This window comes from Argopecten irradians, chromosome 11, assembly GCF_041381155.1.
Source record: "Argopecten irradians isolate NY chromosome 11, Ai_NY, whole genome shotgun sequence".
Lineage (NCBI taxonomy): Eukaryota > Metazoa > Mollusca > Bivalvia > Pectinida > Pectinidae > Argopecten > Argopecten irradians.
This window is the reverse complement of record NC_091144.1, coordinates 26,304,713-26,320,226: the sequence shown is the minus strand read 5'-3', so window position 1 is coordinate 26,320,226 and position 15,514 is coordinate 26,304,713. Positions and strand designations below refer to the sequence as shown.

General features: G+C 33.4%; 1 protein-coding gene across 1 annotated transcript; it reads right to left on the bottom strand.

The window, feature by feature from the left end:
* Positions 1–10,197: 10,197 nt before the first annotated feature.
* LOC138334509 (glucans biosynthesis glucosyltransferase H-like) lies at positions 10,198–13,798 on the bottom strand. Its single transcript, XM_069283169.1, has one exon. It carries the CDS (start codon positions 13,796–13,798, stop codon positions 11,762–11,764), a length of 2,037 nt encoding a protein of 678 aa, XP_069139270.1. The 3' UTR covers positions 10,198–11,761.
* Positions 13,799–15,514: the final 1,716 nt, after the last annotated feature.

The window sequence follows — 15,514 nt, the reverse complement described above, 5'->3', positions numbered from 1 at the left end:
ATACAAGAATGTAACGATATGATTTATAGTAGGAAATTAACCTGTTCAAATCCGCGTACGGAATGAATCATTGGCATTAATTTAGAACCAACAAAAACCGGTTCACCACACTGTTTGAATTACACAAAAAAAAATGTTTAGTGTATGAAAAACTTGGTGTATAATAGTACAATAACAAGTCCCGAGGTGGGTGGAGTAGGGTCACCCTGTGCTAATATCAATAAGGGGACGAATGTTAGTGTGAAAATAAATGTATATTAAAAAATAGATTTCAAAACTATCCACTTGCCGTTACATAGTAAATACGACGTGTGGGTCATGATTTCATAAACTCTCAATTTTCCTCTGAATAAAAAAATCACAAAAGTTCACATATTGTTTATCAGCAATGTTTACTTTAAGAGTTTGTTTGTTCCCGAAGAGTAGCGATAACAATTCTCACGATTAAAATTTCCGTTTTGAAGTGTTATCGTCTAGATTAGTCAGTGTCTTATGTATTGGATGCTTGGAAACCAAAACTTTCAGAAATAAATCTTCTGAATTTTAATATGAAGATTTTTATAAATTGTTTTATCGTCTAATCTATAAAAAAAATATGAATATTTATGTATATTGTTTTATTAAGCTATTTCCAACCCTTTCCATCTACACATTTGGTGCTTTGTTTCTCTATGGTGTAGCCCAGTGATAAGTACCATTTCTCGCCATGTGTATCTATTTTCTATGCAGTACTTTATATTATTGCTTTGATCAATGCATCCTGAATTAAGCGGATCTTATATTGAAAACATTACTTAGACTAGACTACGACTGTACATAAACGAGATCGCTTCGTTATCTAATATAAGGGAGATAACCTAGGAGAAACTTGTTTCACTGATGTGGAGATATGAGTCTTCAGACGACAATGATTACTTAACAAATGTTGTCGATACAGTCAAACATCATTTCAATGTATCTCGAACTCTTAAAGATCAAAGGTATTGTTTAATTTGAAGTACTATGATAATTTCAACTAAACGTTTCACTATCAATTCAAGAAAACCTAACTCGAATACTCGGATATCTAGAAGTCTTACATGGTTCTGTCGACTTCGAGGTAATGAGATTATAGTGTACACGTATGTTATAAATAAATTTAACATTATGTTAAAGTGAATAGTCGGGCAAAGAAAACCAGTCTAAATGCGTTCATTGGCCTTCCAAAAGTTCTCACATATTGATACGACGGCCAAGTTCTACTTACGTTTCCCAGTTCTGACCATTAAAGTAAAGGAAAGTTGAAAGCATTGAAAGCGAGGCTGCGTGCAAATGTAACCACGGACATAGTCAGCCAGGAGGACGTTTTAGGATTCCTATACTTTAAATTAATTTCTTCGTACGCAGACAGATTTTGGCGAGAGATTTTATTTTTCTATTTCATAAGAAATTATACTGGATACATTCACACTATTTTTACCGACTTTAGCCATCCTTGCCCGACTGTTCTCTTTAACATATTTCTTCTAGAATTGCAATTACAGCTGTTTACAGCAAATCTGACGTTGCGGTCATTGTTCCCATGATTATGGGGTATTGATGAATCGTGAAAAAAAAATTCTTCGCATTATTTCGAGATAATGCAGGATGATAAAGACAGTAAAATTATCACATGTGATTGGGGAATCACTGGAAATGCTAACAATTGAAAAGTTTGAATCATTTCACTTGTAAACAGGTTTAGATGTGATTATTAGTTACGATTGATACTGATAATTCTATCGTGATTTGATACCCGATATATCCACAAAACAAACGTTGAAGTATGCATCGATGTAGACAAGAGGTGGTGAGACATGGTGTACAACTAAGCAATCCATCACATAAATAAATATATATATCATAGCATTTAATATATCAAAATCCTTATCATTTATTTTCTAAACTCTACAATATAGTGAACGTCATACATATTTGTTTGTGTGTTTTCTTTATATTCTTTTTTTAAATTTTATTTTGTCATTTCGTTTGTTTATATTGTATTTTCTACATTGGTCTACAAAAATTGTTTACATTTTTCTTTTCCCTTTCCAAGCAAAAATATGTATGATCAAAATATAGCTTGTTAGCGGTCCACCAAACTTTCTCAATCCTTTGTCGAGAAAAGTTGTATGCTATTATGTGAGACATCGCTCCGACTTTTAACATACGCTACACTAGTACTGATGTGTATAAGAAAGTAAAAGTTATCTCCCTTTTACATATACATGCACACGAACAAATAACACGATATTTGCTCAATGCTAATAGAATTTGAGTCTCAGTTTTAGTAACTAATGTCATTATCTCCCCTTACTTGTTAGTGAACAGAAGTTTACTTACATGGTCACATTTATTGCTGTCTCCCGAAATACGGATAAGCTGCTAAGAAACACGATTTTATAAGCGTCTAGATTATTTTCTAAAAGTTACAGGTAACAACCTGGACTGGCCAGCCAGTCTAATAACAAACCATTATAGCAATACGTTACCTCGTTTGTATGCTGGATAATTATATGATTAAATTGCCTATTTAATAAGCATATCCTTCATTTATTTTTGAAGTGTGTCCAATAGTTAAATGTTAAATCATGGACATATCAACTCTTTCATATGTGAATATGAAGGATAGTGATATTTTACTCGCGGGTCACAAAATGTTGTTAAACCCGTGGCTTACCGAGGGTTTTACATTTTTTTGTGATCCCGACAGTAGAATATCCCCATCCTTTATATCTTCTTATGAAAGAGTATGTTTATCTTCTCTCATGCCTCGACGTTAATTACAGATTTACAACTATGACAGCTGCCAGTTTAAGAAATAATTTCGAAGAAAACGAAACAACAAATCAATTATCCATGCATAATAACTGTGTGTAATTTTAAACGAAAAATTCTATTGTTTGCAATCTTTATAGTAAACCACATATTTTTCTGAAAATAGCGTTAAAATTCAATGAGGAAATAGTAATTTTATCTACGCAGTGACGTCATAAATTTGTATTGCATGGATAGCCATGTAGTAAAGCCTCATGTGACATGAGTATATTACATCGAATAAATCGGTATCACACCCGTAGGTATGAGAGAAATGATGTTTTATATCTTACCCCTATACTTGTTGCTAAATTGAACCATTGAAAACTGGAAGAGCTAGTCTTCAGCTTCAGACGGTTGCGAAATCAATGGAAAACATATTTGTCAAGTCAAATTACGATTACAACGCTTAAAGGTAGTTTCTATCAATCCATTATTTGATACCACATTATTTATGATATTATTCCTGTGTCAGTATACTACGTCAGACATTCATATAAATCATTGGAATTTTAGGTATGTAATGCAATATAAGTAGCCCTAGTGCATATCTCTTTACAAAAGTACAAATGACACAGTACCCTGAAGAAATGTGAAGTACTCCTTCCCTCATCAAGTTTAAAATATTTGTTAATATGCTGGTTTTGTTTGACGTACTGATAATAGCTAGGAGGATTTAACAATAGCCTGGCCTGTTGATGTGTGCTAGATAGTTTTGTAGAGGGTAGTATGTTCATATTATGTCTCCATAGTGGAACTCTTGCTCGTTTTATGGTGTTATATGTAAATGAAGCATATTGCAAATGATACTGAATAATGTGATGGGATCCAGGTTGCTGAAATTATCAAATACAAACTCACAATTTTGGAAAGTCAGAGTCCATACTGGTAAACAAACAGATCTAATTAGTCGTATCACTAGACAATTGTGAAACACATTTAAAATAAAGGTAACTAGAGAACATGCGTGTATAATTCGATTTTGATTTTTTTTTCTCGTAACGAGTAAAGTTCATTGAACTGAATTAACATATTAAATTGATATCAGCATTAAATGGCCTCGCAGAAAGGAATTAGAATTAATGTGTTTTAAATACAAATAAACCAAATAACTTGGCTTGTAAACAGTATCTCACATAATGATAAATACAAAAATGACTGTAGAATTAAAATATTTCTAGTCCCGACTGAGATGATAATTTCTGGTACTACCATCCCGTACCTTAATGTAAGTTACACTAAAATGTGAACAATTCCACCTGTCTTCGTTCATTGTTCTTACCTATCATGACGTTTCACATTTTTTCTCGAGCGAAAGTATGATTTGTTTCCTGTTTAGGTTAAAATCTATGGATTCCGTGTTTAGTTAATGAACCTGTTGATTACAAATACCAGGCGGTTAGGGTCGTCTAGTGCCTAATTACAACAGCGAAGCCCCGTACCAATCGTCAGACACATTACAACCGCCACAGACGGCCCAGCCCGACCTCCCGATGGGACGAGAGGCGTGGACAGTTCCCTGTACAATGGCTATATTGATGCGGAGAGGTAATAACGAAAATCGGTCAGTGTCACAAAATAATGTTCAATAAGTCTACATTGCCTTAGTTTCTGTTCATATATCATACTTGTTTAAGCCGTATTTTCAAATTATCTGATTCATATTAGTCTGATAGCGTCAGTGTTATATCGTCAATGACGAGTTGAAACATTACATATTTTTTTTACAAATGTATGTACTAAAACAATACACTAAGCGCAATGGAATATATCATAAGAGCAATCTGATATGTTCTGTTTAAATTCTTATAAACATGCACAGCAATTAAAGGAATTTTCAGGTGAAATAAAAGGATGAAAGACGGAGTACTCGGAGAAATATACACCGACCTACCATCAGTACTTGGCCATTGCACCACCTGGGTTTGGAAATACCAAATACAATATAAACAGTATATTGTTCCTCCCGTTCTATTGTTCAAACAAAATAAAACTTATATTGTCCCTCTTGGTCAATTTTATAACAAATCAAAACGTCATGTAAAAAGAAATTTGTACCGTAATTAAAACTCTTAGTAAGTAATAATTAACTGAGTAATTGAATAACATATTTGATAAAGATTTTCTTATATACAATAAGATAACATCGAAATATTCTTACACGTACATAAAACTCAAACTAAAATATCACTTCAAATAACGATCTTAGGTGGGAATACTGCGAAATAACATTAGATGGCCGTATAAATCGACATAATACTTGCCTTGAAACATCACAGAAACAACTTACGTATTATTTATTTTTACATTTTGCTTGTTTATTTTTTTTTAGTTTTCACTATGATTCGTTACTATGACTGGATTTAGATGGGACATGTTGTACTAGGGTTTAATTTGTTACTTGGACGACTTTTCTCTTAAGATCTATACATCATAATGTCTCCAATTAACTGCAACACAAAATAGGTGTATAATTTAACAAAATCAATGTCCATCGAAACAAGAACAGGAAAATGCTTGTTGTAGTTTCCGATCACTCCCAGGTCGATAAAGTCCGGGTGTAAATCATGTGGCGTGGGGGTCTATAGGAGAACGGTAGCATAACGAACTTTCTAGTTCCTTTAGAACAGAAAAAATAAGGAAGGGGGGAAATTAAGAAGAATTATGATGATATTTGTTGGTTATTAAGAGGAGGATCAGACAATAACATTATCATATTTTATCTTCTTAATTGCGTTTTTCTTTGTTTAATTTCATAACATATCATGCACCTATTTTAATTATCACTTCTATTTACACATGGTTTTTTCATTTTTTTTATATATATTTTTTTTTGTTCATGATATCTATTTTTAGTTAATTTCATAAATATCTTTAATGAACCATTATTTTATAAATAGAAATAAGTACAATGTACTTAAATTTATCCATTTTTATTTATTTTATTCACTTACATAAATATTTATCAACTGCGTTATCTATGAATCAGCTTTTGTTTTGCGTTTTTGATGTATTATTCAATTTCATATACATTTCTTGAAAAAAGATATTTCGGGACATAAATGTGGTTAAGAAGTTATCTTTTTACGAGAATTGATATGCCTTCAAAACGTTGACGCCAAAAAACTATAATAAAAATATCTTATTCCTGTTGTTTACCCAATCTTAAGTAATAGGTATGACAAGACAGCCATGTATCCGATATCTACTAAATGTATATACTTAGATACACCACTGTATGGTATGTAAGAAAGATATCCAATATCTTGAACACCGCCCGCCACTCCTCTACAGCCTCTATGTCGAAGAAAAAACGTTCTTGCTTGTAAGCGTTAACAAAGATTAATTTTCACATGAAGGTAGATAGCATTACAGAATTTCTTAAGGAGAAGGATTAAATCAATTGTTATCAGTAAGATCGACAAGGGGTAAAATTAAGGTGTCGACACACAAAAAATGAAAAATGGTGCTGTTACATTTTCTATAATAGCTTCTATTCACAACGTTGTGCACAGAAACACGCACATATCTCGGAAGGAATATATGTTATTGTCATATTAGGATCTTTCTTATCTGCAACTTTTTCATATATACTGGAATTAGCAACTTAATAATTTTAAATGTATAAAGCGACTTTTTGGTCATATGTAATCTACTTAAGATTTTTCTTTCAAGCAAAGCTTGTTTTTTGTTTTTTTTTCTATTTTTGACCTTTACAATATTATTTTAAGCTATTGACAACTGTTGTCATAAATTTATATCAATGTGTAAATAGCAATACATTCCATAACTTTCTTTTCGCGTGTAGTTTATTTATGCAGTTGTTTCATTATATATATAGATATAACTGCTGTCTTTGCATAATGTAGAGGTGTAGGGATTGATTCTTAATATAACAAATATCATTACAAAATCAAGGAACGATTGAAATTAAATTATATCGAAATTGGTAATCATTTTTGAATAATTCAATATTCCTTCCAACATGCATTTTTATTGACTTAGAGACTTTATTTTATCAATATATAATGGAAATCATGTTATGAGTCTGCCGATGTAACGTCGCTTGTGATTGAATGATATAACGGCGTGAAAAGAGTCCCAAAATTAATTTTGAAATGATTACCTATGGTAGATTGAATAATTAGGATTTATTTGGATGGATTTTTATGTTATAGAGACATAACACAAAACGTTTAATGTAATCTCATCATTAACCACCAAGTGGAAAAAATACTCAGGTTTTTGTTTTTTATCTTCATTATATAATTATCTACTCAAATCAATCCTAAATGATCGGATTATGCTATCGCGACGCCCGCATAAACAAACTCAATTTTCAATGCATATTGTTTTGTTACTATGACAACTAATCAGACTTTATTTCTTTATCCAATAGAGAGTATCTAGTTAGTTTCACGAACATGCTTTACTTTAAGGAAATTCCTTAACTTTAAAACACTACATAAGTTAAAGGAAAATTTTAGGGTAAGGAACTTTCCTTAACTTCTGTAATCGGGAATATTATGGAGGTTTTTTTTTTTAAAGATGCTCCACCGCCGACAGACCAAAAATGATATTAATCATTTGAACAATAAAGGGTCTTTAATCGTGTATACATAAGTCTAATAAACAAAAAAATAATATAAAATAATTTATTTTGCCTTTGGTACATGTGCATTCATCAGTAGTTCATTTCATATAGGATATAGTGGTACGGATTTTTTTCGGGATGCAATTAATTATTTTTCATATTTTTAACTTGAAGTAAAATTAGAAGCTCAAACTTTTCATTGGTGGTAATGGTGTAAAGTAAGTAACTTTTGTAACTGAAGAAAAATACTAAATCGTCTGCTCCTGTTTTTAATAGTGAAAAAAATACCATTTGTCAGCTCTGGAGCATCTTTAAGTTAAGGAATGCCTATGAAACTGGACCCTGATTTATATATGAAATAATCGTTTCTTTAATATTTCAACACATTTTTCACAACTGACAAAAAAAATCATTAAAATAAAATACACTTAAAATTCAAAATCAATTAACGTTTTAAAATCCAATTGTACATCCATGAATATCGTATTACGCACAAATACACAATGCCACATGTATATAAATAGACGGGTATAGCACGGCACTTGAATAGAGAATGTATTGTGCAATAAGTCAATGGCTTACATCCACCTGTCAACAATATCGATTGTATGAAATAGGACACGTTATAATTATATAGCAAATAATTTATAGTTTCGTTGAACTGTCGGTGAAAAGATACATTATGGGAGGGCGAAGTGTTCCATTTCTGGTCAGGACGTGGTATTACGAGGTAAGAGACCTCGACATTGACCTTCTAAATAAAATAGAAATTTCACTCGTGACACAGCTCAATAACAAGTTGATTATCTTTACATTATTCATTCACTTTTATTTTTACATTATATCATTTTTATTCTACCTTTTTAATTATTTATACAGGAACCTGACTTAATGCATATATCTGTCTACACAATTTGTTGTGTCTGATACACGCATTTTTTTTTTCTTTTTGTGTGTGTTTTTTTGTAAGAAAGTCTCTTGGGAAATTTTCTCCAAATCAGAATGAAGCTTTTGAAAGCTTTGGAAACAAGACAATACCGGATAGCATAGTGCGGTGTAGTTTTACGCTGTTGTTTCCGATGGTGTATATTTGACTAGGTTGTGTATGTTTGTTTTCGTCCACGCATTATATGACGCCCAACATTTTAATAAAAAAAATTGTGATGCCATACTGAAATACAGAGATTTTAAGTGATATTATATTTCCATTGTATAATAACGATGAATTATATTATGTCACGGACATACTGCAAACCACTTTATCTTGGCGAGAAACTTATTTTCGCGCCGTAATTTCGCGAGAGAGCTCGACCGAAAATTTAATATGATTCGTGAATAATTGTATACAATGTTTATTATATCCAATTGTCATTAAGAAACATTAATTGCAAATTTATGTATTCGCAAATATATTGGCAATAATTAAGAAGCGAAATATTGTATACGGAAAAATGAAGTGGTTCGCAATACTCAAAACCGATACAACAAATTCAATCCTCTATATACCGCGCGCGTTTACTACTGTAAAACAACTTTCTTGCGCGTGCGATTCATTTTCGCGAATTTCGCGATCACAATCAATTCTCGAAAGTTTAGATCCGCGAAATCAATATCTTTCACAATTCTTGCACAATAAGATTGAAACGTGTTTCAATTCAATATTGAATCCGTGAAAATGCTTTGAAACAGAAATCGCGAAAAACGTTTTTCTACGATATCCTTCCAGTATATCCACCCCTGGTGAAACTGTGGGCTCCGTGTGAGACAACTTGTGAAGTTGAGACAGGGCAGTTTTGTCCTCCGTTGATGTCTTAAAAAGAAAGATAGAATAATTGTCTACACTGAATTGGATTTGGAGTCGAACTTCGCTCATCTATAAACTTAAAAAAGTTTTTGTATGCCTGTGGTTAGGGATGTTTTCTCTCCTGAAATGCCTACGATTTTGTTATGGCACAGTACAAGGGTAGATGTATAACGACAGTAGAAGTAACCCCCGGAGTATCGAGGATGGACAAATTCTATTAAACGGAGAAAAATATAGTTCAGAAATTCACAAAAAAAGAACAAAGAATAGGATATTCTCTGCTGTACAAAATCACAACTGCATCTAGTCATAAGTACCTTTGGAAATCAAATGGCAACACCAGCAATTTGATGTATCTTAAAATGTAACGTGATTCCGACTAAGAGTATGTTTATGACCTCAAGCCTTGCAATAGACTTAATAAAGCAGCGTATGTATTTGGGCAATTCTTCGGCGTTTTCATTGAGTTTGTATTTTTTAGGAAATATATTAAGGTTAACAATATGTTTTGTGTTTGTGTGCCTATAAAATTATCAAAATATTTTCATTCGCACTTTAAGTTGTATCTGGGATCAAAATCCAAAGGCTGAAAAACATATTTTTATTGTTCAGTTTCACATAAGTTCAATATTTATATTGCATTCCTTCATATACATATTAGCTGATCAACACGACGCAGCAAAATGACCCAAATCGATGTTTGGCGCACTCGACCCCCTATGTTGTTAAATAACCCACTCATTAGTGGTTATGCCAAATGAAAATCTTGGTAATAAGAAGAAATTCGAGAATTTAGGATCAACTGTCACACAATTGAGAAAGTGTTAATAACAAAAATGAAAAACGCAAATAATATACGGAAAACGCCTCATTCTTATATTTTCATGTTTTAATAAGACTAAAATATATTCAGCAATTTGATTATGTCAATCATAAACTTAATAATAAAAGAATAAGAACGGCAAATGCAAAAACAAAAACAAAAAATGTTTTTGTTTGTAAGCAGTTATAAATATGTTACACATCTGACTTGCCATAACTGCATGACAGTTAACTTGCATGTCCATTGAGTTCGCCAACAAATATGGAAAATAAATTATTTTTGTTACCTTTTTATTACACAGGTGAATTGATCTGAAAGATACTAGGTGACTGGGTCCTGCTGTTTGTTCTGATAAGTTGTATATATATAGGCAAGACAATCAAGAACTTGGCTAAAATAGAATTAATTGATCATATATTTTAATTAGCACTACTAGGATGCATAAGGCGCATACAGACAATATTTATTTTATTTTCATCAAACAAAAGTACCGCAGTTTTCTGTGTATTGTTCGCGGGCTATACAACTTAATTCGAAATCAAAAGAAGCCAAATGCAGGCTATCTATGCAAAAAATATCATCAGTTTTTTTTAAATATGCAGCCTAAATATGCGGTTGTTGTAAGCTATTTCAATTACACAGACAACAGCGTGTGGATATCCTATATATAAATCACCTCATACTTTGTTTTCTGTTCGTATTTGTACTTGTAAAATTAAAACCAATGCATTTAAAGAACTGTTATTCTCAAAATGTTGCTTGATGATTAAATACATATTAAAAGCCGTTCTTGATTCGTGAGTATGAAAAATATGACATGAATACATCAAAGTAAAATAGAACACATAAACAATAACATATACAAAAACACGTATCATGTATTATAACAGAATCACCGAGATATTTGTAACCGTCAAGAAACCTATTATCACAGGTAAAGTAGTCATCTAAATCCTTGAATCAACAGGCAATAACTCATTATATTTATAACATCACTGAGAATGTTTACGATGATGTAACCACTGTAACAATATCTGATCACAGAGAACTTATCAATATTAAGTATCACAGATAATAACTGTTGTTCTGGAAACACACGAAAACATCTCGGTGTATAACCAAGATATGTCGAATGGCATAGCGCGAAATGGTTTACTGTGTCGAGATATCACGGATAACAGATAATTCTAACTATTTTTACTAGCAAAATGTAATCTTGCAAGAATGTAGCGGAATAGGACTGGGTCGATCATTTGTGACCAGGTGGTACAATCGGTAGAGCAATTGGCTGGTATTCGGAGGTCCCGGATACGAATTTTGGTCTGGCCGATACATGTACATTTCTTCTCTCCAGTTACAAAATGTTCAGGTTATATGGTAACAAGGCCAGCTTTAAGTAGTGTCACAATATATTTAACACATATATCACCGATATAGTGATTGGTAACCTTCGTTATATTGAGGATCGCTTGTTGAATCGAATGTAAATAGGGACAGTGGAAATAATTCAGAGTACATGTCTATTTTCAATGGACAAGAGAATCCGACTTTAAATTTTTTTTCTTTCATTTCCTCATAACCGAAGTCAAAATTCTTACAATGCCCTTATTTACATTATACATAGTAATATTGAAACGTATTAATTTTAATGACTTACTAAATTATTCATATATCTGTTCTTTACATAGCATTGTAAACATTGGAATCAAACTATGCTGAGATCATACGAAAGTGGAACGGTCCATGCCACAAACGGTCGCGCCCTCTCACGGGTGTTTAGCCTACTTGAGGGAGGAGGAATAACAAAACCTTTGTCATACTTTGAGGAAGGCGTTGAAGTGGAAGATCCGGCTTCTACCCGACCTCGGTACTTAGCAACATACCCGGCCGGTAAAGACGTTATTCCAGTGAAAACTGGAAGCAGAGCCATTGTAACCAGCATCAAAAACATAAACATTGCGTCTACTTGAAAAACAATGAGAAAGATTCCAACAACTATGCCAACTAACGAATAGGCCCATAAATGTCTCAAAGCTGATAAAAATGGGTTCTTACTTTTGAACTCCGTTTCTATTGAACGTTGAGGAATCCACTGGACACCACTTACAATATTAGCATAAAATGCAAGAAGTATCCGAACGCACCCAACAACAGCTTCCGGTGTGAACTGCAGTATTGATGCCACAGTTTCGTAACAAACAGATTTAAAGTTCTTTCTGTTACAGGTAGCAAACTTTGGAAAAATAATTACCAAAAGCATAACAACAACTATAGGCAGGTATATTTGATGCAACGACACGTTTACATGTAGTAAGATGAAAAACAACAGGAACGGCTTCATGCACATTTGCCTCAGCGCGAGATGACTCATGTAAGAGCTGATGAAGTCAGTGTTTGAACGTGTCCGTAATTTTGTTGCTGTGAATTTTTTTCGCCTCACAATTTTCTGTAAAAATCTCATTGGCTTTCCAAATAAGTTATCCCAGAAGTACATTGCGTTAAGAATTTCTCCTCTGTTCCATCGACGTTCGCGGATGTCCCATGTGACGTAGTTGTAAGACGGTGCTTCCATGAGAGAAACGGATCCGGCATACAACGGGTGTAGCAATGACGCCTCGAATGTATCGTGGCTTAGCACGTCGATAGGTACGCTTTCAATAAGTTTTCCATCACAGTAAAGAATCTTCTCGATATAAATTGAATTTTTTATCAAGGCCTTTCCATAAAATGAGGATTGGCCGAAAAGGTCGGTCAACGCATTAGTAATAGGCTCAGAAATTGACTGTCGCATGGACTCCAGATGCATAAACATGGTATCACATCGGTTGCAAAAGAGCGTAATGGCAGGCTGGATAATTCCTTTATCTGGGTACGCAGCAGCGATTCTCATCAAATCATAAACAGTCCCTCCCGGGACTCCAGTATCCCCATCCAACACTAGTGTATAGTCATACTGTCGTCCAAAGATCCTTTTTACGTCATCAGAGTCGTGAAATAATGGCTTTCCCAGTTCCCTTGCGCAGTTGCCGTAATACGCTGGGTCGCAATACGTGATAGATTTGTCCATGCCAGCCGACAGTAGCATTAGGTCTTGATACTGGCCACACTTACGTAGAACCCGACTTACGCGATGAACAAGCATAAATTCCTTGCTGTATTTATCACAGACCTCATAAAGATATTTCCGGATGAAAAACACGGAATCAATATGCCGGAAGTGCCGCCATAAGTATAAGAATCGGTATTTGTCAACGTGGAGATAATCCTCACGAGCGTATGCTAATCCCTCTGTATAAAGTTCATCAAAGATCATGACCCTGTACACGTCACGCATGAAGAGTTCATATTCTTTCAATTCCTCGTCCCCAGTCGCACTGACCAGTACAGCAGAAACATTTGGAGCAAGGTTTCCCATATAAGCAGTATACATCATCTGCATACATTCCTCGATTTCCTCCCGATTCGTTGCAAGCAAATTATAGTTGAGAACAAGAGTAAGATGTTCAAAATCCGCATTTTTCTTCAGCTTGCGCGTGTGACCGCCCATTATTAAAGTAGCAATGGTTTGGGCCGGCGATTCTAAGACACATCCTTGGAGAATCCCTAGCAGTAAGACAATAGCAACGCCGTTAAATAAATTTGTTTTCGACCAGTCCATATTGAATATGTTGAGAATGACTGCTGCAATTGCTAAAACTATCCAAGTCACAAAATATAATATAATTCGTGCATGCTTTCCCATCAGAGTTGACTTGTTCGTCGTAAGACACTGTCAACCGAGTGTGAATATGTGTACACTAAATATCATTCCATGCAATCCTTTATACCCTTTCACTTTGGATGACGATGTTGTTTACAAAACTAATCTTCACTTCCTCTACAGAAAACGTAGCGTTGTAAATGATTATTTGGCTTTTGTTTGTAACTTTTCTTTTACATTTTCGATTGCTTTTCGACATTTTTATTTCCGATATGCAAAACTACCATTGATATTCCATGAATGAAAACATTTTGAAATTGATATTGCATATTATCTAAAAGGGAGATGAAATAATGACAATTTTATTCCACAATTAACTCATAGTTTGATATCATTGCGGAAACGAACGCCGAAGCAGCCGACTATTTAAGCACGACTATACTATCAAAGTATCCTATGTCAAGTTCTCCTTTTATCTGACGCCGGGCCACCTTATCTCTGAAATTAAAAAATATAATATCATTTAGTTTGATAATTAAATGTGTCCTGACTGACAAGTTGGCCATAAACATATTGGAAAAGAATAATTTCAGCCTCTAAAATTACCTCGTCGTTTATTTAATTGCTGGTGCTTCTAGACGTTACATAATATTATTTTTTATTCATTTATCTATTTTCGCAATAAAAAATAAAAATGTTAATCAATAATTTGACGATAAATACGTTTTACAGCATGTCGACCGTTAATATTCGCTGTACACATCGAAAGCAAATACATATCGTACCGTTGATCAAAGTGATTGCATAAGTTTAGCAAACAAAGACATCATATAAAACAATACTACGACAAAGGAGTAAATCTTCTTCCATTCGCAAAATACCAATAAACCTGAATAGTCCATTAGGATTTATTAACTTTTCATGAAATTTGGTCAAAACTAACTACTAGGCTGTAAAACACGTAGCCATTTTGGTTATCGAAGGGGGGACATTTCGAATGAAGCAATAAAAAAAGACAAAACCAATTTTGACGTAACCAAACTTTTCCACAAATTTAACAATGAATCGAATTATTTTGACGAACAAGTGAATATGGTTTTAGAAATACACCACAGTCATTTACTTCAATTGTTTTAATAAAGTTACCAAGGCATGGTCCATTTTTCTTCAGATTTGTACCATTTACAATGTCTCTCTAATTCCACAAGATGTATACACGCTTAATTAAGCTATTTTTTTCAAAGAATTACACACATACAGAATTTATATTAAGAACAGGCGAAAAGGAAAGCGTAATTTCAACTTACCGGAAGATAACTTGAAGCATCTGCAAATTGCATATTGAAATTTTCCCTGCACTATTAAGCATAATCCGTTTTATGAAAATAAAAAAAACCAGCATCAGGTTTTAATACCAGGTATTACAGTTTATGAATTTCCATATGGACATGTGTAACAGCCTCAGTCATGGAACACAATCTTATATGTATAAACTGCTTCATGTTATGATACGCCTACCTCAGGAGCAGACTATGGTTCTGTGGTAATTAAATCAATATCTTAATGTCAAGTGCCAACACAATAACGTTGTGATGCATAAACATATTTGACCGCTCAAATGGTCCATTCATGTTTTATTTTTGGGTCACTACAAATATAATTACTGAATTGGGAAATTTGTCGCTGTTAGGTAATTACAGAAGATAGAGGAATTATAAAAGTACAAGTGGCCGGATGTCAGATAATTCCCCGACCTGT

What these genes read in the sequence shown, in the direction of transcription:
- LOC138334509 (XM_069283169.1), bottom strand. Translation starts at nt 13,798, where the DNA reads ATGGGAAAGCATGCACGAATTATATTATATTTTGTGACTTGGATAGTT.